Raw genomic sequence first — 26,911 nt, 5'->3', positions numbered from 1 at the left:
TGCTACGGAAAACATTGCAGGCATGAATGGAAACCCCCATTGACGGCCAGATCGATGTTGGAAGATCAGCCAAAGGCGAAAGAACAGCATATTTGGTCAGTTTTGTTGGTTTTATACATGATGAGTTCTTTAGCTACATTTATGTTATTTGATGAAAAGTAGAATGTAGCATATCTAGATAAACCTTAGGCAGACTTTTAATGCACCTTTCCATTTCAGAAGGCATATAACTCAGCAGTCTGCAGTTGGGACCCTAGGACCTTGCTTGCAAAATCCCATCATCCCCCACAATCTCCTGTTGTGGCTCGGAACCCACATTACCATTTGCAGAACTTAATATTCAGTCCATGAGGTACAATAAACATGGAAACAATAAGCCAGACTTCAGATTTAGCAAAACAAACTAAAAGGTAAACAAGTTTTCCTTGTGGCAATCTGTTAAAATGAGCATAGACTTAAGAGAGTATCAATAGCAAAAAAAAAAAAAAAAAATAAAAAAAATTAAATATCACATGCAGATCTGAGACTACAAAAATATACAGACTGTTTAAGATATATCTTCCAGATCTGAAAACCTAAACTGATAACTCTGCAGGAAGATGACTCTTCTCTTTTTCCCATAGGGATTTTCTTATTTGCTTGTATGGCATTCACACTGACATCCAAATCTGAGCTGGGCTGTCTCCTTTTATACACACTGGCACAGTCTGACTTGAAATAATCCAAGTATGAGAATCTGACCTATACTGTTTGCTTTTATAAGCTTTGGACGTGTCTGTTTGGAAATTCCAGCCTTTTGGCAAGTCTTTCATATCAAGGTAGAGTTTTATGTATGACCTTCATTTTGCATGATACTCTGGCATTAACATCTACCTGGGAACAGTCCTAACCACACCACAGAAATGTTAAGACAAGGCTAGAGGAGTTCATAAGAGCTTTACAAAAGACATCTCAATGATGTATGTCACATAGTTAATGATGCGGCAAATCAGAAATACTTCAGACATATTTTCCAGTGAGACACATCCTCCTGAAAGAGAATTTTATAAGAAAATCATTTGATGTGTTTCCAGCCCTTGAAATATGCCCTCTGCAGGCAGCTGAGTTTTCAACTCTAAATCATCTTCCAGAAATCTCTTAGGATGCCCGTCTCCCAAAGCCCTGAGAAAGTCCTTATGAACCCATACCATTTGGGCACTTTGAAAGGTCAGAGCACAGCATCCCATTTCTATCAACACCTGTGCTTCTCTTCACTTTAAGGGAGTCAAGATTTCACTCCGAGACCACAAAACAACTTTAAAAGCATCATCTGTAGGTCATAAAAAGATAATTTGATGTTTGGAAGTATAAACATTTGTATCTGTATAGCAAGTGTAAGAAGTATGTAAATAAAAAGGAGTCAGTATAAAGAATCCCATGCTTGTCAAATACACAGATTTCAGCAACACATATTGAAGAGCAGGTATTACCAGAAGAGATGGAAGAAGTACATAATAAAAAGCCTTCAGAAACTGAGAAACAATGTTGGCTGGAAGTGTTAGTATTCTCAAAAGAACAGTTTAAGAAATTAATAATATATCAAAAGGGGGTTTTTTGGTTTTTGTTTTGTTTTTTTTTTGTTTTGTTTGTTTGTTTTTTTAACAAACCCTGCAGAAGCAGACTAAAAAAATGATATGCAGTGATCCTAAAATGTAATCTTTAAAAATCCGTCTGAGAACACAGTAATAGAGCAGTACCTCATTTTGTAGTTGGTGGTATGTTACGGACGTTACGGACAAAATCCTCAGATTCCATCCTCTGCATTCTATGTCTCGTTTCTATGAATTTATACTGATGTGTCTCCATGGGCTCTTCTACAATGTTCATCTTTCTCTAGCATGACCACTTACAAGCTTGGGCTATGGATTCTACAACACTTCTGCTCTTTAAAGTTGCCAGCACAAGTAACTGAAATGCCGTTGGTCTGGCAGTTCCACGTGACGCAGCGCAGTGGCCTGTCCAGCACAAAAGATTTTGCTCCTTTCTCTCCCTCCATTCCTACCTTTCTGTGTCTTTCCGCTCCTCAGTCTCTTTCTTCAAATTTCTGCGGTGTTACTCTCCATTCTCTACAAATGTGTTGGTTACCCAATGCAACCTTTGCACTATGTATTTTGAAAAAAAAACCTCCTCTTGTCATCCTGAGTGGAGCCAAGACTTCATGACTGATTTTGATGATCGATGCTAGACGTGTTTCATGTGATCCAATCAAACTTTGCCATTCAAATCTCGTAGTCATTTCATTGACCTTATTCACATACCCACAGTAGTGCTGAGGTACAGAAATATGTTTGAAGTATGGAGCCAAAGTACTCAGGCCTTTTCAGAACTAAACTCTTGACTCTTGACCTTAAGAATGCTTCTGTGCTACCTATAAAAGCAGTAAAAAATATCAATGTAATACTTACCTTTTGGATATTTTAATTGAGTTTTTTTTATTAGTGAACCCTTTATGTCCCCGTGGAACTGTTCTTCCTAGACAAGGACAAAATATTTTCTGGCACAAACACTCCACATCTTCCTAACTTGTCTGCAAAGACCAGTGAGGGCCTTGATGTGATTGATAAGCTAGAGGTAAATAAGGACATGATGCTTCATGCTCACAATGAAGACAACGACCACTGTTAGATTGTGCTGCACTTCGCGCGCTTTTGGAATCAGTAACAGCATCATGCCAAGGAATGACACTGAGAGGTGCCCCTGGTGTTTGCTGCTTCTGCCACGACAGTGAGGGTCACGGGTTATAATCAGCAAATAAAAAGCTCAGTAATAGTCAACACTGAAACCCTTTTTGTTACCCTAGCTGGGACCCCTAACCCAGAGCGTGCAAGCACTGTCTGCCGGTACCCACACGTGTGAACTGGAACTACAGACTTTGGTTCTCCTAACAGCGGTGATTGTACATCCTCCCAACGCTGTCACAGGTCACAGGCAGAGATCCTAATCAGTGTCATCATAGAAAAACACAATTTTGGTTGTGGAAAGCACTTGAGAACGCAGATAATTCTCTTTGACTCTTCATATTTTCTTGGTGCTGCATTGCTGTCTTTCCCTCAGTTCTAGTGATTTCAAGAAACTTTCCTTTCTACATAGTCAAGCAATCATTCTAGACTTTAGAAATGCTTTTGGTTTGCTTAGAGTTAAGATCAATGAAACCTTTGTGTTCAGGATGCACACCGAGGCACGTTCTCTGAGAACACGAATGATGCACCAGTTCACTTCTACACAACCCGGATACAAAATGTAACCAACCTAATTCCTTAGTAGATCTTATTGGTTAGTTTAAAGCAATATGCTAGGCTGATACAGAGAAATGAGGACTAAATACATGATAATGAAGAATCACAGATTAGGAAATACCTATAAGAAATCTCAAGCCAGTTAATGCTAGTGGTTTATATAACCAAGCAGGATCTGCCAATTTCTCAAACACCCCACACGGATACAGCAAAGATTTCCCAGCTATTCAGAAAGCAAATTCCTCCAGGACAGCACAACTGTAGTGAAAGGGATATGACAAGAAATGAGAAGCTGTTAAATGTAGTCCTGTCTCTAACACTGATGTCCTCTGAGGACCTGTGGGTGGCAATCCCCGGCCAGTGTTCACATTACTGTAATTGTGCAGAGTGCAGCACCCTACTCACTGTCTCACAAGACTGTGTTAAAGATGAATAACATAATTACTGCCAACTCTTTTATTCATCAAAACAGCCGCACAAATGCTGGATGTTAGCTACCTACCTGCTACAGGAATACCTTTACTGAAGGGGGGAAATCTGGTGTGTTCTGGGTGTCCGCGCTGCACAGCATCACCAGTCTATTTCATTGTTTTCTTGTAGAGTTACACTCTGCAAGTAGCATGCTGGGTGGAAAGAACAGCAGATTGTAAACCCACAGCAACCTGAAATTTATGTTAGTATTTCTCAGTCTGCACCCCTAAACATTAGTGTTTGTAAAGCTAGTTTCACTATTCAGTCTTCTGGGTGCTTCTGGCTGGGCATTTTCCCAGCTTTAACTACGTGCTTTTTACAGAAGTTCTCTACAGAAATTATAGCAAAGTATTTTAAGGCATTAGACATGGAAAATATTTTTCTAACCTTGCATCACTATACCTTTCTTGACTGAGGCAATGAACCCAGTGTTTCAATTATAGGTCTTACACACACAATTGGGCAGCAAGCCAACAGTTTTCATATCTGTGTATTCCAGGACCAGTAGCATTTGTTTAGCTATAAATTCAGAGATGCTGTAAGTTATGATGTTCTGTCAGGACTGGGAGAATACGTGCCACGATTAAGCCCTTTCTCAAAATAGTTTAATTAATCACTTCTCAATTAAACTCCAGAGACTAAAACCTAATAAAATGTAATAAAATCAGGTATTTCTGATGGGAGATCAAGAAGGGAGCATGTGCTACTGCACTCATTATTTGTCTTCCAGTTCAGCAGCCTTCTTACATCTTACTACTATGTAGAAGGAAAGGAAGAGATGACACGAGAGGAACATTGCAGTCATGCAACGTATGTCTTTTCCAGCTCTCACCCGGATTGCTTAGTATTAGTTTGGACAAAGCAAGAGTAAAGTACAAGACACATCTTGAATTCCTCCGGATGCTAGAACTGGATAACATCACTGCCTCTAGCTTTTATCTTTCTATCATTTGAATGTACCCGCCTGTAAAGGTAGAGCCAACCTATCTTTAAATGTGGATATGTCTTCATTTCCTGGTAACAAATGTCCATACCCAGAGAACACACATACTTTTGTAACCAAAATATGTTTGCAAGCGTGTACAAGTAACTTCTTAATATTAGATCCCGAGTAATGAAAAATATAAAATTTTGAATAAACTTAGTGGCACCAGAAGTAGTATCATAAGTCAAATTCTCTGAATTAATGTCAGATGTCAGTTGCTAAACAGAAAATTGAAAACAAAAACAAGGTAAGAAAAAAAGGGATTTTGAACTAATCCAATTTTTAAATCCACTTCTGTCACTGATATAATTTTCGTCCTTTGATTTATTTTGAATTTTTAAAAATAAATCTAATTTGAAAATACAGTGTTGCATAATGAAATGAATGTGTCAAAACAAAATGTTTAGTATTTCTCTCATTTCTTTTAACAATCTCTATTGCAAGGTTCCTCTTAACCCCTCATGAGAAACTGCATAACCTACCTGCCTAAAAAACTTTGTTCAGCACTGCTCTCAGTTGTATTACTACAAAACCCAGGGAACTGTATGAGATTCCAGATAGGCTTATCATTCTAGGTGCTGCAAACGAATGAAGGTCTGTAAACTCAAATACCTGCTAAAGGCAAGACTTAGTGATTAGGCTCTTAATCTTTACCCAGATCATCCTATCACCCACAGATAACTCCCTTTCTCAACTGCAAAGTCCAGTGACTTGTTTTCATATGCCTTCAATTATGATGATTTGGGAAGGAAAGGCAGACAAGGGTTTTCCTCTATCAGCCAAACAGTGCTCACTTCAGCAACTTGTTAATGATTTTTAAGAGGGATTTTTCCTGCTTGAAAATCAGTCAAAAAGAATTTCAGATCAGCTGTTTAGATCAGCTGGTATAACTGCAAGCTGCTGCAACGGTAAACAGTTAATCATGCTTTCATGGAGCGCTACTACTGTGAGACTTAAAAACACGTCTCACAAGGGCTGAAGAAAATCCTCGCCCTGTACTGCCACCCTTCTTTTCAAAAGCTTTATGTTCTGAACAAGTTTCTCAGTCTGCAAAGAATTAGAGAACCCAAGGCAGAAAAGAGTAGCAGCAGAGAGTTTTATACTATCAATAGAAAATTTGATGCCCAGATAAGCCTGAAGAATGTTAACAACAGTTTTTCAATAAAAGAGTTATGATTTGTTCGAATGATAATATTTTATCCTGAATTCCAGCAAACTGATCTCCCCAATGCAAAAGGACAATAAACCAAACCTGATAAAAGTTACCTTGTCACAAAAAAACCATAAGATCACCTTTGTCTTACATTTAAAAAGCCCCAGTCTTGCATCTTTTGTTCAATAGGTGGTTACCCTGGACCTTGGGCTGGTAACTGGAGTGTTGGAGGATACTATAAACACGATCGCTGTTGGGAGGAGGGGGGGGGGGCAGTATTTTAGCTTTGTAAATAATTTCTGGTTTACTCAGCTATTTTGCTGCAGTACTCCAGATTGTGCTGTGCTCAACAACAACAAAAAAGTTTAATCTCAGTATCCAATGCCTTGTTCTTAAGTTTTTATTTCTACTTCTCTTAGTTTAATAGAGGTCTGTGTTCATTTACATCTTTGAGTACAACAAAATGGTAAATTGTAATCTTGTAAAAAAACTTGTTTTTTTTTTTAGCACGGTAAAATAACAGATAATCTACCCAAACCGCAAAAGAAAATACAAAGAAATTCATTTAAATAACTGGATGCATAGTCTGTGAAGCCAAGTACCCCTTACCCAACACAATCTTAAACTGAGGGTTTAAGCCATCTCATATGGCCTAGCAGTGCTCTAATCCCAAAAGTTTTTTAAAAAAAAAAACTTACCTTAAGTCTCCTTGATTCACTATGCGCAGGACAACACCTTCATTAAGCCCTGCTCAATTTATCAGCTTTGGCAGTGGTCTTTTGCTTTTGGTAATAATATATGGCTTTCCTTTTTTGAGGTGGTGGTCTACTGACTAACATCTGGTAACGCTGGCTACTAAGAATCCTGAAATACTGGAAAATGGATGTTCTGGATGCGCATCACAATTTGATACCCACACAATGCACTGTCATTCTGCACACGTTTGGTCTGTCTACTGTATTCGATGTACAGCAAGTTGGCTGTGCACGTGCGGATCAGTAGTGCAGGACTTCTGCATTTACTGCCTACGCCCTGCACAGAGGCAACAGGAGGACACTGCGTGGCTGTGCTGGATTAACTCCTGACCCACTGAAGATTTTTTTTTGTCTTGGGGGGGGTTGGTTGTTTTTAGGAACGACTTCTTAAAATCCTTCATACATGGAAATGCCTAAGGAAGCATTAATTTTCTCCTTAGCCTGCTGCTGAGGGGTTTTCTAATTGCACAGTCAACTCAGCATGTTATTGGTGTTGATGGTCCTCCTCATACAAACATACTCACCTCAAGCTGTGGCTCAGGAAGCTCAAGGTCACACGCAAAAGAGTTTCTCCACCAAAGGTTTATGTTTTAATAGTCAGTCATGCTCATATACAGAACCCAATTGCAGGAGTGATGCTAAACGTGAGTCATTTGGTATTGCAAGAGTTTTGCTGGTTTTCAGAGAGAACGTGCATTAGAAAGTGATGCCTCTCCTTCGGCAGTCACCATTGTAGCTCCAGTGTCTCGGTGAAGGCAAGTTACGTTCCCTGTGGGGAAAACCTCCTTATGGATCACATCAGATATACTTATGATCTATCATCCAAACAGGTCATAACTCTTAGCATTGACTCAGAAAGACTAAGATTTGCTGTTACTGGACAGTCATTTAGATATTCAGTGAGTCGTTTGCTTCTATGGCCTAATAACTAAATGCAATGAGGAAGAAAACAGGAGTTCAACACACCACTGATACATTGTCACAGTGACAGATTTGTGCTGTGGAGTACAAGATGATTGCAAGATAGCCTCAGACCTTCCTCTGCCCCCGAAATTAGAGAAAAGGGCTGCTGCTGCCCAGCTAAGCCATCTAGCGTGCAACCCCAACCTAGCAGAATTTAAAAACATGCAGAATTTTACATTTATAACCAGTTCTTTTGATTTCAGTTGGAGCGCTCACACTTTAAAGATGCTTGTACGCTTTATAGACACAGTTCAGATGAGCAACATTTTTTGCTACAGATATTGGGGGTTTATTTTAAATTAAAGTGGCCTGTTTTTAAAGTTACATAAATTTCAGTTTTGAAGAAACTATGAATTTGTTTCAAGAATTAATGTCACTTGATCTTGTTACGGAATTAGCTTACCAGATGTTCTTTGGATGTGCTGGGGTGGATTTAGGAGAATCAAGCCTGTGCTTCCCCATTTAGTCAATGCATGTCTCAGCAAAGCACTTTATTTGTGTTCTCCTGCGTCGCGAGCAGATGGTACAAACTGCCTGTCCTTTGTTAGACAGCATTAACCACACCTGAAAAGCCTTCACGTTGCTAGTAGTCCTGCTTCTTCTCTGGTGCTTCCTTTTGTTGCCCATGTGTCGACAGCAAAGGCCAAGCTACATTTGCTGCTCCTCTATGAGAGGAAGGATCTTCCCTGCCCCTTCTCTTGTTTTCCATCAAGGTTTGAACTGTGGTGTACTTTGAAAACTCTCTGGGGACAGAGAATAAGATTCATGCAGAACAGACACAGTCATCCTTCATCAGATTATTATGTTAGTATCGTGAATACTTGTAAACAGTAAATAAAACAGCAATGAAACCATGAAACCACTTCTGAGAAAAGTAAGCTTGCTTTTAAGAGACAAGGGATTCTGTTGCCTTCAGCAATCCACATGCTTTCTTCACAATTTACTGCACAGATTAGAGATTAAAGAAGTGTCACCTGTGAACATGTAAATAAAATTAGCCTAAATTGGTGACAATTAATTGTGTTGTGCTTATTATGTACCAGTATAATAAGTAGACAGTCCTTCAGCAATCATAGCATCATTAAAGGAAAAACATCTGTTTCAGAGAGTTTACAAGATTGTCCTGAAATAATGGCAGACGATGTTGCGTTTATAAGATTTGTTTCTCTCCCTGCACTTACTACATGATACTTGATCTCACTATGGTATTGCACTTTGGAATGGAAAAAACCCAACAGTTTAGTCAGGCTTTTAGGAAGCATTAGCTAATTATAGCTTTTCTAATCCCCTTCATTTAGAACTAGTCTCCTGTTTGTAATAGCTGAGATCATCCCCATCTTGCAACATCCCACACAGCCACTTGCTGGATGCTCTGTTTTTCCTACAAATACGCATCTCTGAACTCTCATTCTATTAGTTTATCTTAACAAAGTGATAGATTCTGGACTGTTTGCTCTTTTACTTTATTCATATGATTGATTTCACCACAGATAAAAATTCAGAGAACAGCCATTATCTATGTATGTCTTAATCCAAATGTAATGAATTATAAAAATCACTGCACAACAATGTTCAAAATTCCCTAGGCGATGCCCACATCTCTGACTCATTCCTCTTATCTTTAACTCCTGACATATTCTCTACACAACACATTCTTTGATTCCTATATCTGGCCATAGAAAATAAACAGAAAATAAAACAGCTTTGCTGAAACTCAATATAATTCTTATCTAGTGTTCTAATATTTTTCATAGTGACAGGGAAATGTTTTATAACATTCCAGACAAAACTTCAGTCACAGAACCATAAAAACACTCAGGTTGGAAGGGACCTGAGGTGGTCATCTAGTCCAACCTCCTGCACAAATAGCAACCCCAAAGTATCTCACATATGTTTCAGAACATATATTAAATTGACATATATTAGTTTCACTTAGCACATGACCTGCTTGCAGAATCTATTCTTAAAACGGTTGCTAAAATTTCATTTCACTTACTGGTACAAATTTTGGAAAGAAGTAGAACTAGCGGTCTCAGTAGTCTCTGGATGAAATAAATATACTCCAGAATGGTTGGCGTGTATAAAGAAACGTGTAGGTTTAATGTAAAAGAACCATCCAGGTACACCATCTGGTGATGTTCAGTAAGAGGAATAAGGGGAAATAATACATCTGAAGTCCAAAGTCTTACATTAGATAAGGTTAACCTTCTTACAAGGACAGCAGGTTTTAGTGCAAAGACAACAGCATCATCACAGGGAAAATTAAGAAAACATTCAGAGCCCTACTTCTGTAAGAAAAATAGTGAACAGAAATTCTGTGGTTGCTGTATTTGACAGAGAGCAATACGAAGATGAGAAAAAGAAGGACTAATCTTCACTTAACTTTATTATCTCCATCAAAGTACAGAATGATTATTATAAAGGACAGAGATATTTTATTGCTAACATCAAGCAGTGCTAAGATAGCCTTGTTCTATGTATATGCATTAGAGGTACTCAAGGTGTGTGATGGAGCCACAGGCAAGAACTCTTGTCCCACCAGGTTTTCCTACTGGAGATGGAAAGATTTCCTTTCCATCTTCCCACATCTTCATTTACAGTCTGACCCCATGTTACTCTTGCGCTTCTTAGATTTTTTTCTGCATCCCTGACACTTGTGCAGGTCCTCCATTTCCTGTTGGCATCTTACAGCCTCCCCCCAGACTCTTCACAATTTCTTGTTCAGTTTCTAAAGCACAGAACCCAAAATATCTTTATTTAGAGCTGTTTTCTTGTCACTTCAGAAAGCTGTCAAAGAGTGCTGTTATTGAGATCATCTGAGTGGTTTTAATCTTCCACTAAAGAAACACAAGGGTAGAGTCATTTTGAATTAGAGCAGGCATTTTTAAAGACACTGCTACTGGGAAGTGCGAAATTGGGCAAAACTGCGAAGAAACACACAAAATGTGAATTCTTCACAAAAGTAATAATTCCATTTTTTTTGCTATCTATCCTGCCAGGCGAGGATGTTCTTCAGAGCGGAAGTGAAATAGCTGGGAGACTCTTCATGGTCTCCCACAACCCTGCTCTGTCAGCATGCAGCGGGATAGGCAACGGTCAGGGAGATGGTAAGGGATAGGGGGATTTTTTCAGGATTTCTTCTTAACTTCTCTGGAGAGGTAAGAGCATGAATGCGCGAGTGCGCCATCGTGCACTTGTCTCCCTTCAGTAACACTCTTGCTTTCTGTCTGTTGTCAAGCTGAGATCAACTCACTGGCTCCTTTCCTCCATCTCAGTCTGTTTACGTTGTTTCAGGTTCTCAAGGCCGTCTACACAGAAAAGGGCTGGAAAACTTTTCTTTTTTTAAACTGAAAGGAGACCTGCAGTCTGCTCCATTGACCTGGGACTGACACGATTCTTTCTGATCCTTTGCCAGTACACTAGAGTTTATTTTTTTTGTTGCCTCTGTCAGAGGAGTAGGATAACTACGTAGTACAGAGTGCGATTTCATGGTGGCAGGGAGCATGGAGTGTGCGGTTAATCTAAACTGCAAGAGCAACTAGGGGAAACAAGGCAAGCAGGTCCTATTTTTGACATTTTCAGGCACATCAGGGTTTTATCAAGAATTTGGGAAAGCTGCCGTTCATTTAAGAATAGAAAAGATGTCATGATTTATTGATTAAAAATATACTAATACCTCTCAGTCCTGTTTAGCATCACTGGGCTCAGCGGCATTCCAGTGAAATGTCCAGCAGTGAAGATGACTATAGAGTAAATATGTGCAGTTTCTTGCAACAACTTTGCTCAATTTCTGTGCAACTTGCATTGAATCTTGATCACTCATCACATTCCTGTACTTCTGGTTTACACGCTGGGATGTCCCAAGTGGGATGCCTGCTAGTTTCACTTCTGTAAGAACTCTACACAGGGCTAAGGTGCGGTTTTTTAGTGCAAATACAGAAATGGTGTGTCTGTAGGTGGCAGAGTTGGTCTAATCATGGAATCATAGAATTGCGTAGGTTGGAAGGGACCTTTCAGATCATCGAGTCCAACCATCAACCTAACTCTGACAAAAACCATCACTAAACCATGTCCCTCAGCACCACTTCTATGCGTCTTTTAATGTGTCTTTAGGGATGCTGATTCCACGACTTCCCTGCGCAGCCTGTTCCAATGTTTGATAACCCTTTTGGTGAAGGAATTTTTCCTAATATCCATCCTAAACCTTCCCTGGCACAACGTGAGGCCATTTCCTTTAGTCCTGTCACCTCTTACTTGGGAGAAGAGACCGACCCCCACCTCTCTACAACCTCCTTTCAGGTAGTTGTAGAGAGTGATAAGGTCTCCCCTCAGCCTCTCTTTTCTCCAGGCTGAACAACCCCAGTTCCCTCAGCCGCTCTTCATAAGACTTGTTCTCCAGACCCCTCAGCAGCTTGGTTGCCCTTCTCTGGACAGACTTCAACACCTCAATGTCTTTTTTGTGGTGAGGGGCCCAATGGTTCTGTGTTTCTTGTGAATTCTGTGGCATTCCTGAAACCACTTCTATTTCTTAACAAATACGATTCTTAGATTGCAGTTGTTATGTTGCAGTAGGTTTCGAACATGGCCCAGTGAAAAAGGTCCAGAATTCGCACTGCGCAGCAGCCAGGCTGCCTACGTGCCATCAGGCAGCTGGGTACACTCGGATGCTTCTACAACTCGCACTATGCTTGTGGAGTTCAACACGGAGCATAAAAAGAGAGAATACTGCTAGCATAATAGTATCTTTAGAATGGAAATCACTGAAACTGCATCTATGGTACATAAATATGCTTATTTGCATAGGTATATATCTGCGTTTTACATTTGTAACAAAACTTGCATGTGTTACCTGTGCGGGTATTTTTTTAGCAGTTCAGTAGCTCAAAAAGAGAAATACTTTTGCAAACAAACAAACAGCTGACACAGAAATTATGCTTTTTTCCCTGTTCCTTTGTGATGAAAAACTATTTTGAGAAACTGTGACACAAGTACTGCATCCCTAACTGGCTCACAGAAATTATTCTTCATGACTACCACTGATGCAGACAGTAAAACTAAAAGGTATGGCAAATTAAAGTCAGAATACCCAGCCAGAACTATAACCAAATAAGCCCCGAATCGAGTTTTAAGCAGCATTTGATGAAAAAATGTTCAATAATGATAAAAAGAACAATAAACTTCTCAGTAGCCATATACCATTTGTTTTGCTACTGCTGTTTTGATAGAAGAGTTAGCGCTTTTTTACTCACTCTTTCTGAAGAAACCATGAATCTTAATGCTTTGTCCCTGAAAAAAGAAAAAGAAACGTCTCAGAATTTCTGCTGCTCCCGTTATTCACTGCTTAGTCTCTTAGGAGAGCGGAATCAAAAAAATATTTTCAACCAGCCAATGCAGCTTGCAATAAAGCTGAAATTAAATCTTCTGTAGCATTTTGACAAAAATGTTGACATCAGAAATTGCTTTCGGACAACAACTTTACCCTATAAAAATAGTTATGCTAGAAGATGTCTTTGAATTGCCCCATTTCACCCATGTTTCAGGTGAAAGGTACACTGGCCAAGTTTTATTGCTATTTCTTCACTGTGCTCAAGCAAGCAGCAGAGGGCACAGCTCCCCGCGGAAAGCCTTCCAGCCAGGAGGTTGCGTGACTGCCTCATTCTGCTTAAAATGGTTTCTGTCCATCAGGAGCGATGTTTTGGTTAAAACACTGCAGTTTCCACAGTCTAACACCTCTGAAAGGAGGCATTTCTCTTTCAACATTTATCCAACTGTCAGTTCTGTACAAAATCATGAGATTTAGTTATGCCTAATGCAACTTCTAGAATACAGGTGTTACCACAGACCACTGAATTATAATTATTTACATACTGTTTTATAGGAAACTAAACAAATTGAATATGATTGGTTACCTTGGACAAATGTCTGCTCCATACAAACAGCTCAAATTTGTTCACAAGCAATAGCAGTTAATACTTGGCGAAACTATGTCCAAACCTATCAGCAGCTCCAACTGAAGGGTCCAAATCCTGAAATGTATCATGCAGGTAACAATTCTCAGCAGTCTCATGGCACAGCAATGTGATTTTCAACTTCTCCCCCCAAGTCCTGGGGTCTATGGGTTCTTTTAAGGTGAAAGACAACCAAGAAGAGCAAACCTGCTTTCAGTACAGTAGGCTTTGCTTTTCTGTACCTTTGATGGTAAATGTTTAAGCATCTGATAATCAAAGGGCTGAAAACCCCTCATGTAGTGCAAGTAAAACGTACCATCGTAGCAGCCTATCTTTCTCTTTCATATGTTGTATCTATAAACCAGATTAAATCTGTTGCAGCTATATATCCTTCTTTCATATGAAGGTACAGAATTAAAAGGGAAAAAAAACCCATAAAAGTACCCCATCGTTTCTGATATAGATTGTTTAATGTTGTATCAGTGTAACTGCAAATAATAAAATTTTTATTTATTACCATGCCACGTCCACTGTATGAAGTTGATTTTTGATCGTTGTTCCCCCTCTACATATATTTAAATGTATTAGTTCAAATTCAATACATTCCCCGAATATGAGGTGCATAATGACATTTATAATGTTTTGTCAGTATTTGCTAGAAAATATGGACTACACGGGCTCAAAGAACACCTGGTAACGAGAAAAGATTATGGATCCTTCATTATTTGGACACGACCTTTTTACCTTGCTTCAGACGTTGTCTGTTCCCATAACTGGGACATGGAGTTATAGGACAAGAGTTTTGTATTTTATAGGTCTGTCTGCAAATAGAGATGTATTATCTTTCATCACTTGAACTTAAATGCCCAGTTAGTATTAAAAGCCTGAAGCTGTAGCCCAGAGCAGATAAAACTCCCCAGTTCAGCTGGCGCTTTTCACCTCACAAAGAGGGACCGGTTTTGATCCTATCCACAATAACCAGCCCTGCATAGACAAACGGAGCTCGCTCTCTCCCATTAGCAAAGCCCGGTGCAGGAAGCAGGCGCGACGTAGCGTGAGACAATACCTCTTTTACAGCCATGGGGGTCCTATTATCTCCCACCTTTATGCCACAGGTCAATATTTTATTTTTAAGGCGATCTTCATCTTTTGCGCCCTATGCAATACTTTGCACAAGCACGGCCTGAGCTTCCTCAAATCAAGCGACACCTGATGGCTTGGAAGCACCCGCCTTCTAGTTCGCTCCAACACTTTCATAACTTTGCAACTTTCCTCCCACTAGTTTGCTTACAACAGCTATAAGGGAAGATCATCTAATACAGTTTATTTAATTTGGACCAGAGCATTACAATTAACAATACCTTGATTCTCTGGGAACATTAACTAAAAAGGATCACTATGAGAGCGAGTGAAATATTTTTGAAAGTTTTTGTAGGATTTTTTCACAAATCAATTCACTATCAAAATATGAAGTATTTGACACTTAAAAAAAAAAATCCTTGTAATTTAATATTTTTCAGAAGAGTTTTCTGTTTTTTTCTGGCCAGTGTCCTTAAAATAAGGCTATTTTATATTCTTTCCTATACTACGTTCATTTTTAATTTCATACTCACAAATAAGGTCAACAGGTGTCCTGCCATGCATAAAGTTAGACACATCTATAGGGGTTTGCAGGTTCAGAGCTTTAGACATTAGACCTTTGTCCACACCCATCTGGAAAGCCAGGGATCCACTTCTATTTATACTGTCAAGGTTTTGCCAAGGATATCACATTTCTTTAATCCCAGTTTCCTGGAAAGGTGCTAACGCTTTCCCTGCAGAGTGTGGATAGCCTAAAATGTGGAGGCACTAATCAGTGGTTGATGGAATACAGGCTTGTGTTTTAAGAAGCTTGTTACCATCCATGATCCTCAGCCTTCTTACGCCCTGTGCTGCTGGGATATTTTTTGTGGTTGCTGTCTCAGCAATTATTCCCATACTTCTACTGAATTAGTATAATGTGACCATGTCTGGACTACAACTACTCTGGAGTAATACATGAGAGCCACAAAAATAATTGTAAGATGCTATAAATCATATTATTTTAACCTACATTTATAGATAATTTATTTCAATCCCTACTGCAATTTGTAAAAAGGTCGTATTTTGGAAAAAAGTTCAATGCTCTTTGAGTTCAGTAGTCTTTCCTCCTAGCATGAAGTCGTTATAAAAAGCCTTGAAATGCTTTTTGTCAAGTAGAAGAGGGAACCGAAAGAAGTTGCCCGAATGGCAAGTGCTGTGCAACAAGCAGTAAGATATCAGCCACCCTTCCTAAGTTGCATCAACTTAGTTCCCGGGACTTTGTTTAAAGTCAAATCTAATTTCTTTGTTACCTGGAGAAAGACTGACCCATACAGCCACATTGTAACTCCAGGAATTAAAAAAAGCAGTAATTCTATTCAAAGAAATACTGAATTCTTTTCCTTTGAATCATGGTTCATGAGCTCAAGAGCTCCTTCATAACATTAACCTTATTCTCTATATTCATGCAGGAAAAAAAAGAAAAAGTTGTTTTAGACAGATCTTAATTTAAAGTTGTAAGAACCAGCAGCTTAGACTTTAATTGAGAAATACTAATAATTAAATATTTTAGCAACAGTGATAGGCTCATAGTTAAAAGCTGAAGTGCACTTAGGGAGGTATAAAAGGGGGTAATGGGAGGAATCATAAACCAGTTGTGTTGGGTTTCAAGAAGCAAACCAGTTGTTGTGTCAGTCACACAGAGTCTGCTGCATTTAAATCGGAGGTCTAGAATTACTGTGGAGCCTGGCTGATGACACAGTAAAAAGGTCACAGCTCTGAAATCTTGGCTCTTCTTCCAAGAGATCATTTTACTGAACCTCTGCCATGCTCACCTCGCGCAGAAAGAATATTTTTCATAGTCAGAAAATTGACATTGATTATCTGATCAAGCAAAAGATACTACGGCAATTTTTCCACATTACGTTCCCATTACATCTGTCTAACAAGGCAAGATTTATATTTCCTTTGGCTATTATTCCTAAAACTTCATTACTTTCTTTGTTAAAAAATTCAAAATCATCTTGTCCCACACTTCTGTATTCTTTGTCACTGAATTTCTTTATATTATCTTGTCCCCCTATCACGCTGGAACACACCGTCTCTTTCACTCAAACCACACACTGAATTTCGGATCTCTCCGAATTAGTCCTATCTAGCTGGTCACTCATTTTTTTTCAGTGGTCCAGCTGCTAGATCTTGACCACTGACAGAAGGTCCTTGATATTATCTATATAACTAACTCACAGTGACCAACACTGTCTAGGGGTGACTGATAGAAGACAAGCAATCAAGGGGTCTCTGGCTCTTTCACCCTGCCGTTGAGTGTGAACAACTGCAGTTGATTTGGTGCTGTGGCTCTCATAGGATTGAAGGAACTTACCCTACATTATTCCAAAGGAAGGATGATAATCGACATCAGATTGGGTCAAAAGTCATGATTTCTGTTCTGCAAGAAACACATTCTGTTTCAGAGCAGTTCTTTAAATAATTTCTAAATTTTACTGACAGTTGCTAAATCCTCCCACAAATACATTCAAAAGAGTTCTGATTCTCAAAGTGAAAACTCTTGAGCCATGAACATCTTTGCCCCAATGTACCAGGCTTATCTGTCCCTCCAGGACACCTAATCCTCCAAGGCGACAGGCAGGAAGCTGAGCTGCTTCCATGTCACTAGTTACCTTGTAACTTGGACTCAAACCCTAAATCTTCTTCTGCAGCAGGAGAGAGGCTGGAAGTCCTGAGTGCCTGGGATGAAAGTGGGTTTTTCAGGGCTCCTGTGCTGCTTGCCTTATGGCTTGGGTCTCCAGAGCAGTGGGTTGAATCTTTTTGGTGTCTGGAGCCAGGTTTGGTTTCTAAAGCTTCAAAACTTAGTCACCAACACCAGCCTGAGTCTGTTTTGGCGCTAAATATGGCAGTAATGTATCACAGCCATTCCAGACTGTAGCAGCCAAGACAGCGACAGGCCTCCCTTGCCCCAACAGGGTGCTGATGGCTTGACACAAGCCAGGTTCCTGAGGTCTTCAGACTCCCTGCTGGAGATCTAAAAGTTAATAACTGGCCAGTTCCAGCGTACCCAACATTTCCAACTGATCTATTAGTTTGGCTGTCTTAATTTCTCCCATAGGTTACATAGCAAGGCTGCCCAAGGACCATAAATTGTGCACCCTTCTTCACTTCAAGCAGAAATGTCATGATGTAGTGAAGCGCTGATATCATTTTAGTAATCTGATTAGGAAATTGGTCAGGGACTAAGCAGGTGAAGCTGTCTCTCTTTCGTCAGAAGTTTGTGGTGGTAATTTTCCTTTGAACATTTTCCATTCTGGTAAAACATAATTTCTGAACAACAACAAAAAATTAACAGAAAATTGCAATCCACTTATGACTGGGACACACCTAAAAGCTGTCATATTCCTAGGCATCAATGCCAGAAGTTTTACAGGTTATAACATTACTTGCACAATGGTATCTGAAATTCCTGACGTCATCTGCGGACATCTGCGAAGGCAGATATCAGTAGTTTCCTATTACTGAGAATAGTCTGTAAGAAAAACAGGAAAAAGTCAACAGGGTCCATTTTTGCAACGCAGGATGACAAAGCAATGCTTACTTAGTCTATGATAAACCTTATTTTATATAGAAATAATTATTCCACACATTTATTTCAATTGGTTACAAATATAGATAATACCACAACTATTTAACTATGCTGCACTACTTGTCAAGCATATGGTCCTAAAAATACAATCCTGCTCTTAAGCACATGTGAGACAGAGTTTAAGCCAGGCAAAATCCCATATGTATTAGTAGAAATTAGCTTTAAAACAGAGAGTCAGGGCATGGTATCGTATTACTGAAGAAATAGGTGATTGTGTGTAAAAATTCTTGCACTACAAGATAGGACTTACTTAGGAGAAAATTTTGGAAGTTGGACTTCAATCATGCACTTAATCAGGTATCAGTCCCCAAGGAGATGGCCTTGAAGATTCCCAGCAGTACAAAAATGGCTTGAGATCATTCCCAAAATGTCTGAATCTGGTAGGATTTAGCAGGCTTTGGACATCTTCTTTTATTAATGAGAGCATTGCTAGTCATATTCCTATAATATTTAATAATTTATTGACCATTTTGTTTCACACTGATGATGTTGCTTGTTTTCTGCCACTAAAAGCTACTGAGATTGACTATTTTTTAGTGATTGTCAAAATTAATGCGCTCAAATCCACACATAGATGTCTTAAATGGTTTTTCAAAAAGGCTGAGCATCCATTGCTTTCTGTGTGGTCTGCACTTTTATACCATAATTATCCTTTGGATTGTGAAGATTTAGTGTAAAGGACTTTGGACAACATTTGGGTAGTTAACATGATGTATATTTTAATTTTGCATCTAACTAATATCAAAAAGTAAGCAGATTGCAAACCACACTGTTTCCTTATTACAATCCTTTCTTTTATCACAGTTTCTCATGCCATTCTGAAATCATATGAAATCAATAAAGGTTGGTTAGAAAAATATTACTGTCTTTACTGTTTAAGCAGGCACATAAAAGCCCAGCCGTAAGTCAGAAATTCAGGAGAAAATCAAAGCAGAGATCTTGTTTTAACAGCTTTCGTCAGCACCAGTAGATTCTTTTTAAAGGAGACAGTACCTTGCAAGGAGAAAAAAATGGCAAGTTTGAACTGGAGTTATCAAGGCAGAAATGGTAAAAGCTATCTCTAATAAAAAATCAGATTTATTTATAATATATTGATTCTTTCTTTTTTTTTCTTATAAAAAATTCAGAATTACACAGATTATTAACATATCAAGTATTACGTGTACAAGTGGTTCCAAGGGAAAGTGACAGGAATTCAGTACTGGTACAGAATTAGAAGTAGGAAACTTCAATCATTTATTTATTTCGCCTAGGACCTGACAACTGGCATAAATTATACCCTATTGCCAACGGAGACCATCAATCTCCAATTGATATTCAAACCAAGGAAGTCAAAAAAGATGCATCTCTGGGGCTTCTCCGGATCACCTGGAAACCTTCCACATGCAAAGAGATCGTCAATGTTGGACATTCATTCCACGTGAATTTTGAGGATAAGGACAATCAATCAGGTTAGTAAAAGGGGGATCTGGAGAGGGGGATGTGAGACATTTTCTTTTTTCATTCTCTTTTTCTCTAATTTATATAGAAAACAACGCTAGTTGCCTTTCAGATTAGGGTATGCTTGCTAATTTTGTTATACTAGTTGGCAACACCCTTTAAGTGTCACAGAAGTTCCACATTATGTTCTTTAAAATTAAGACTCATTAGCAAGTGTTCTTGTCTTAATGGCAAAAGGACTGGTAAGTTCCCAGTAGGAAACCTCTAGGATAATCACTGATTTGGAAAGGATAAACTAGGAGGAGAGTTTCTAAACATAGTTATTCAAATGTGCTTTTTTTGTTTTAATCAACATTGTGGGGGAGGTTTATACATATGTAGAAGTTACTCACAGTATAACTCCATATGGAATCACTCTGGACAAGGTTTTTTTCCCCTCAGAGAGTCTTATTACCTTGATAGCGAAGGAGGAGTTTTATTTGTGATGTGTAATATTGCAAGTGCTGCAAGAACTCCAGGCACATATTTCTGAGCATTGTGCACAATTACAGGTGCCTATCTTTACAGTGGCAATCAATGCACATTTATGTGCTTGTAAGCAAGGAATTGATGATAATGACCGACAAACAGTGTCAATATCATCCGAATACACCTGTGGCATCTTATAATCTAAATTCGGAAAATATGAAGTACCTTTAACTGTTACTTCTGTGAAGAAAGAGACATTTAAAATGCTGTCATAAATAATACAAAGTTTAGTGAGAAGTGAATTCCATGAGGTAGGACAGTTTGTTCTGCAGTTATTAAAATCGAGTCACTGTTTCTGGCAAACTGCTGTTTCTCTGCATTTGTCCTTTTGTTTTCTCTCTGCGTTAGAAGATGTATTCACATATATTTCACCTGAATTTTGGAACTGTATCAAGGAGACATGCATATTTACTATAACCAATGCACTCACATACATAATTAGAATGAAAACCTTCAATAACTTTGGCTTCACTGCGCAAACTGTTGGACTTTTTTCTCCAGATGTTTACGAATAATCTAATATCAAAACATGTTAACATGGAGAAAACTGCTTGCACACTATAAAATCTTTGAAATCTATAACTTGCCTGTCAGGAAGACTTTATTGATTGACATTTTTACCATTCTTCATGCATTTGCAGTGCTGACTGGTGGACCTCTCACTGGAACGTACAGATTGCGGCAGTTTCACTTCCCTTGGGGCCAAACCGATGATCAGGGCTCAGAGCATGCAATGGATGGCAAGAAATATGCCTCAGAGGTAGTGTCAATGAAAGAAAAGTTAAAGTCAAGTTTTCAAAGTTCAATCACATACATCATCCCTAGGGAAAAAGAAAGCATATGTAGATAGCTTCGATAGTTAACTTGTATTTTGCAAAAACAACACCATCTCTGCAAAGTTGACGTTGCAAGAGCAAAGTGGGTTTTGTGGTCAGTGCTTATTAATCTAAATTTAGATAATCTAAATCCATATCTAGATAATGAAACAGGGCTGAAAGGTGCAGGTACAAAAGTAATGTGAAATGTTAAAATGCTAAAGTAATGCTAAATGTTAAAATGGTCAGCTGTACAGGTATATTCAGCTTGAGACTAAATCAGCTGCTTTTAAAGAGTCTGATCACCCAATGCCCCACTGTAATGGTAGCTGAAGCCTCTCACAGGTACACGCATGCTGATCACTGTGAGGTGGTTTTTTCTGGCTTTTCAAGAACAGCAAATAAGAAGGAAACCCAGAGGAAATTAATGAAGAGAAAGAGGTAAAAAAGTTATCTAGTAAGGGCCCCAGAAGCTGTCAAGTACATTCAGATAATGAAGCAAGGTCTGTTTTACAAAAATTAAAAACCACCTCTAAAGTAATGGATTTTATTTGTTTTCCAGTTCCTCAGTGTCCTGCTAATAGTCAATGTCATCGACGTGCCAACAAACAGTTCGTATTCAATTCATGTAATGTTATCTTTGGCAGCTTTTTAGATTTTAGGAACATTACATGACAAACTAATGAGACGGATTATTCGTTTTTAATTTAGGCATTCGGAGCATGCAGCCAGAAGTGTGTTCCTAATAGGAAATTTTCCGCTGTTGAGAGTGCTAAAGCTATCTCATTTGATACAGCCAAGATAAGAAAGGGGTGTTCCTTTACAATTGCTTTCTGCCATAAAGAGATAGTGCACTTAAGCTGTGTTTAAGCAGCACATGATTAAGTGTTTATTAGTTTGCTTTCAATCAACAGCTTTAAATACGTTGAAACAGTAAAGGTGTTAAGTTGAAAAGACAGCAATTCAGCTTTAAAAAATACCGGAAGTTTAAAAAAAAAATATTTAAATTGGAATTTTAAGATAATGTGCGTTATATAATAATGTCTATGTTCTGTTTCTATACTTTAAGAATTTCCTCCTTATATTTCAAGAAGTTTTGATATTTTTTGTGACCACGTTGCTGAAACATACAAATAATCCAGACTATTGCCATAGAGTTACATAGTTGCTAAGCATGCTCATCGGTGGGAAGGTATTTAATTCTTAAGATTTCCAAGTTCTGTAAGTTCTGGAAATTTTATTTCACAAAAAAAAAATCTCAAGATATAACATGCAACATATTAAGCTGAACAAAAGTTCCTTAAAACTCTGTTAAAGGAAATACTGTCAAATACTTGTTGAAAGATCTATGTTGAATATAAACCATCCACAGACGTGGTCTTCATGGCCATACCATCAATCTTTTGCAGTAAATGGGATGACTGTGAATAAATATTGCACCGTGTATAACAAAGTGGTTACACTCCTCAAAATGCTATTTAATGTATAACATTTTTAAAGACATGGAAACACAGGCATGCACAGGAGACTGTTAGCAATAGAGTTAGAAAAATTTATGTCCCTTGTAAGTTGTGATTTTTCCGCAGCTCTGCGTACTTACCCCTAAATTGCTTTCAGGGATATGTGCAGTTCTGCCTACCCCAAGGTAAAGCCTGGGTATGAGTCCTGACAATGCCGGGGCAATTCAGCAGAACACCATAAATCTGCAGGCATTCACAAGCACCTTCTCAGTTTCACAGTCAGACCCTAAGCATGCAGAGTGGCGTTTCTAACTATTTTACACGAATTGCAGCATTTATTTGTAGCAGAACCAGCAAAAAATGATCCTGTCAATTGCTTTTTAGCTTCATTTCATTCACTGGAACGCGGACAAGTATTCGAATGCAGCTGAGGCTTCCGACAAGCCGGATGGCTTGGCAATTGTCACTGTTTTCCTGAAGGTCAGTTACTGACACACTGAAAACCCGTGAGTCTCCCTTGCCTTTACTTATCAAAACTGCAGTCAGTGATGAGGACTAGGAAAAAACACGTCTTTGTGTTAAATCTATGGAGACGACTGTTTCTTATCCTGATTTAGCCCATGTTGCCTAAGTAGGCAACATGCTACTACATGGATATTTTACCCAAATCCCCATTTCATCCACAGAGCCTTCAAGAAGAGCTGTGCTTTAGAGGCATGGGTGCTAGTGAGCTTGTAGTGTTTCACCCATCTTTGTAACAGGCAATGCTTTTGTGTTTGCTTTCTGCTCCATTTACAATGATGTGAACTTTCACAGAAAGACAGTTGGAGTCACATGTGCTGTTACTGTCTACCAGTGAGAAAAGAAAATTCTAAATCAGAACTCCAAGAAATCTTGAATCCATGCACATGACATATTTAGCTTTTCAAAACCAACTGAGGCAGGAAAAAGAATTCCTTATTATTCCTTATTCCTTATTAATATTATTAAGGACTTTGTTATATTAAGGAAATACCGTAAAATAATATTATATATTATTATATCCTCCTAAAATATAATTATTCGTAGTTCACATTGCAAAAATGATATCAGCAAAACCATCTCTCTGAATGCTTTCCAAGTGAATTTCAAGGATAAGCACATAGGATCAACGCAGTCATATTCTTCTGAACCACAGATTATTTTCGCACTACTGTTTGCATTACTCTACAAAGCAGAAGCAAAACTACCTGTTATTTCCTCAAAATTTCTAAATCTTGTTTCATTCATAGTGGGTTTGCAAAGCTAAACTAATCAACGTTTATAAAGAGTATTCTTATTCTTGATTCTGTTGAAAAAAACCTATCGTTACATATTTAGGATTTTGAAGTATTTTTTTATTTACAGCTTGGCTTATGCAATGAAAACCTGAAGGGTGTCTTGAAGGCCTTGGATTCAGTAAAGACTAAGGTAAACAACGTCACAGCCTGATCAGGATAATATACAGAGTAGTTAAATTAAAATCCACGCAATCTCTTATCTGCCATTTTGAAGACTTCAGAGTAATGTGGGGGTTCAGCTGAAGGAGGCTGTTGAGACGTGGGAGCTGAAAGCATGATCCTGGACACGAGTTTATGAGCTCCCATAAAATATTTTGTATTGTTAGACCTCCACCCTGTAGACAGCTATGGGCTCTTTGTGTAAGAGTCAGAGTACACGGTTCCCGATTCCTACCTAATCCTATGCTTCCATCCGTCTGTCTATTTAACATTCCCTGGTGTCCTTCACCAGAACAGCCTTACAATAACTGAACTGAAGTTTCACTCAGCTGAAGGAGGAAAAAAAGGGCGAAGAAATAACACCAGAACTGCACTTTTCTTAAGCTGTCTTGTAAAGCAGTGACTATTCCCACTAAACCTCTCATAAAGGCACAAGATAAGCAGAGATAGAATCTGAATATCTGAATTTTAGTGAAGCATGTTAAAAATACAATACAGCTTCCTCCACAGGATTTTAAAAAGGAATGAAGAATTTGACCCTGAACATGCAAACAGTATCAACATCTGTGAATCCTCCCTTCAGTCTCAACAGACAGCTGAAAATTAATTATACACTGAAGTGTTTTTCTTGCCCTGGAGCACTGAGTTCAGTATTTTAAAATAAAAAAACCAAAACACAACACAACCTTCTAGTCAGTGATGACTTAACTCTTTGGTATCTGACACCATTTGCGAGGGAAGTTGGTTTTTCTTTGGTTTTTTTTTTTTTTTTTTTTTTGAGTAATGCTGCTCTTTGTGGTGCCAGCCTAGATGTATCTCAGTGTCAAATTTATCATCAGGGTGAGCAACTCGCCTCTGATGCTATGAGGAAACACTAGCGCTTTGAAAGCACCTCCTCTGATTTAGGAACACACTCCCTTGCAGCCCGAAACACTAATCCTGTCTTACTGATGGGTTTCATTAACGCAGCGTATCTTCCACAGGGTAAGCAAGCTCCCTTTTCTGATTTTGATCCTTCAAGCCTGTTGCCTGAAGCCTTGGATTACTGGACCTACAATGGCTCTCTGATGCATCCTCCCCTCCACGAGAGTGTCATCTGGATTATCCTTAAAGAGCCAATTACTATCAGCTCAGAGCAGGTACAGTATTACAAGGAATAAGACCCTTATTGTCTTTTAGCTTCAGGGACATTATCACTTTACATTTTATCACTGCATTTTATTAGGTTTATTTGTCTCATTTTTACTGTAAAATGAGTCGTATCTTTACACCACATTATTGCTCTTGATAAACACTTATGATTCTGCCTCAGCCAGGTAAGGCTACTTGTATCTTACAAAGTCTGGTGGGAATTGAGATAAGATGACTTCAGATTGGTGGAGTTGCTTCCATTGCTCCAGGAAAGGTGATTCACTTATTTAAACTTCCTTGCGGTGCTGTGTTTCCCAAAGCAGAAGCCAGGCAGAAAGCTAACTTCTACCCGTCTTCATTCCTACAAGACTCCCCAAAATAAATTCATATTCTCATCAAATCTCAGACAAAAACCTGCCCGAGCAGGGAGTTTTGTCACATGCCACAAGACCAAATAGGCAGAGTATCGTTCTCCATTCAGTGCTATCCTAGAGTGGTTAGGAGCTGTACCAATTGCTTTATTGTTGCATTATTTCCTAATAATGTCTGTAGAACAAGCTAAATATCCCTCACTGGCCTTATTGAGGTAAGTATTCTTTCTGTTCTAAACTATTATGAAACTGTCTTATGCAGTTAAATTATTGCCACTTGTTCTTCCAAAGGTTTTTGAATTAATAACTTTACAGACAAGGCTAGTTAAGTACTTTGAATCTTCGAAAATAAAGGCACACTTGTAGAAATAAATTGGGTGTTATGAAGATCCTTAACATTTGTTCAAGATGTTATTAACTGGGCTATTCAATGGATAAGGGATAGAAATTAAGTACAAATAGTTTGACATAAAAAGCAACATTTAAAGCCAAGTTGAATTAATTCTAAGGCATTGTTTTTTGCTTTCACAATTGATATTTTTAATTTATCAACCCCCATTTTTTTTAACATAGGTGATAACACAGTGGTGCCAGTGTCTGAAATTTTCTGTGCTAGTTGGATATAGCGGTGAATAGGATATTCAAAGATGGTTGTTTGTTCCAGTACTTCTGTGGCAGCATAAATCCTGACTCACCACTGGATTAACTCAATATTATGAAGCTTAATTTTTTTAAAAAATAGAAAGTTACTTGGGAAGTATAACATTTTCACACTGACATGCAAGATGAAAGTGACAGCTAAATGTATCCCTTCCTTCCTCGCCCCCTTTAGCTGGCTCAATTCCGCACCATCCTGTCTTCTGATGAAGGGGAAGCACCTTGTCCCATCCTGAGCAATCACCGGCAACCCCAGCCGCTGAAAGGCAGAGTGGTGAGAGGCTAATTCCAGACAACCAAAGGAAATCTGGAGCACAGTCTGCTCATCAAGAGCAACACATCCACACAAAGACTACGGAAGAATCTACCAAAGAAGTAAGAACGTGCGTGTGTTCTTTGCTGCAATATTCCTGGCCTGCCAGAAGTGGTTGTAATTCACTGTGGCATTTGGCTAGTGCTTTTGCTGGAATTAATCTATATTCTTTTCGTGGTAGGCAAGTAATCCGGTTTAACGCATGACTTTTAACAGTGAAATGTACTTTAAAATTCACATTCCTTCTCAGGTACTAAGTAAACCATGGTGATAAGAAGGAGAGTAATTGTTCAGGGTGAAATTAATCAGTACTCGCCTTCCCACAAGGAAGTTTATGCAACTGTATGAGATGTCTGTTGTTTTTTGCAATGAAATTGCTACTGTTAATGGCAATTACTAATGGGTTATTGTTGGTTTGGCTAATAAAAATGGTTTACTTTTCTGGTTCAGC

At 38.6% G+C, this 26,911-nt stretch overlaps 1 protein-coding gene and 1 long non-coding RNA gene across 3 annotated transcripts; one reads left to right on the top strand and one right to left on the bottom strand.

Annotated features, from left to right (window-relative positions):
* Window positions 1-2,239: 2,239 nt before the first annotated feature.
* LOC141739657 (uncharacterized) lies at window positions 2,240-18,733 on the bottom strand. The gene is made up of 8 exons (XR_012585767.1): window positions 18,518-18,733; window positions 18,006-18,150; window positions 16,993-17,058; window positions 12,852-12,888; window positions 8,006-8,345; window positions 7,164-7,408; window positions 3,778-3,898; window positions 2,240-2,407 (listed from the first exon to the last, which is right to left on the bottom strand). It is a non-coding gene; the product is annotated as an uncharacterized LOC141739657 (long non-coding RNA).
* LOC141739655 (carbonic anhydrase 1-like) lies at window positions 18,551-26,518 on the top strand. 2 transcript variants are annotated; one of them, XM_074577371.1, is made up of 8 exons: window positions 18,551-18,564; window positions 19,202-19,314; window positions 19,521-19,718; window positions 20,877-20,995; window positions 22,895-22,990; window positions 23,897-23,959; window positions 24,972-25,127; window positions 26,323-26,518. In XM_074577371.1, exons 1-8 carry the CDS (start codon window positions 18,551-18,553, stop codon window positions 26,431-26,433), a joined length of 870 nt encoding a protein of 289 aa, XP_074433472.1. In that variant the 3' UTR covers window positions 26,434-26,518. The 2 variants fall into 2 exon arrangements, with proteins under 2 accessions (XP_074433472.1, XP_074433473.1); XM_074577372.1 differs by lacking the exons at window positions 18,551-18,564; window positions 19,202-19,314; window positions 19,521-19,718; window positions 20,877-20,995 and adding an exon at window positions 21,638-21,661.
* The last annotated feature ends 393 nt before the right edge of the window (window positions 26,519-26,911 follow it).

Source organism: Larus michahellis, chromosome 2 (genome assembly GCF_964199755.1).
Source record: "Larus michahellis chromosome 2, bLarMic1.1, whole genome shotgun sequence".
NCBI classification, from domain to species: domain Eukaryota; kingdom Metazoa; phylum Chordata; class Aves; order Charadriiformes; family Laridae; genus Larus; species Larus michahellis.
Note: the sequence above shows the minus strand (reverse complement) of the source record. Positions and strands in the feature narration are given on the sequence as shown.

Bases quoted from the DNA above. Each gene is read 5' to 3' on its own strand.
- LOC141739655 (XM_074577371.1), top strand. The intron at 19,719-20,876 runs GTTAGTAAAAGG...ATGCATTTGCAG, and splicing joins GGATAAGGACAATCAATCAG to TGCTGACTGGTGGACCTCTC. The intron at 25,128-26,322 runs GTACAGTATTAC...CGCCCCCTTTAG, and splicing joins TTACTATCAGCTCAGAGCAG to CTGGCTCAATTCCGCACCAT.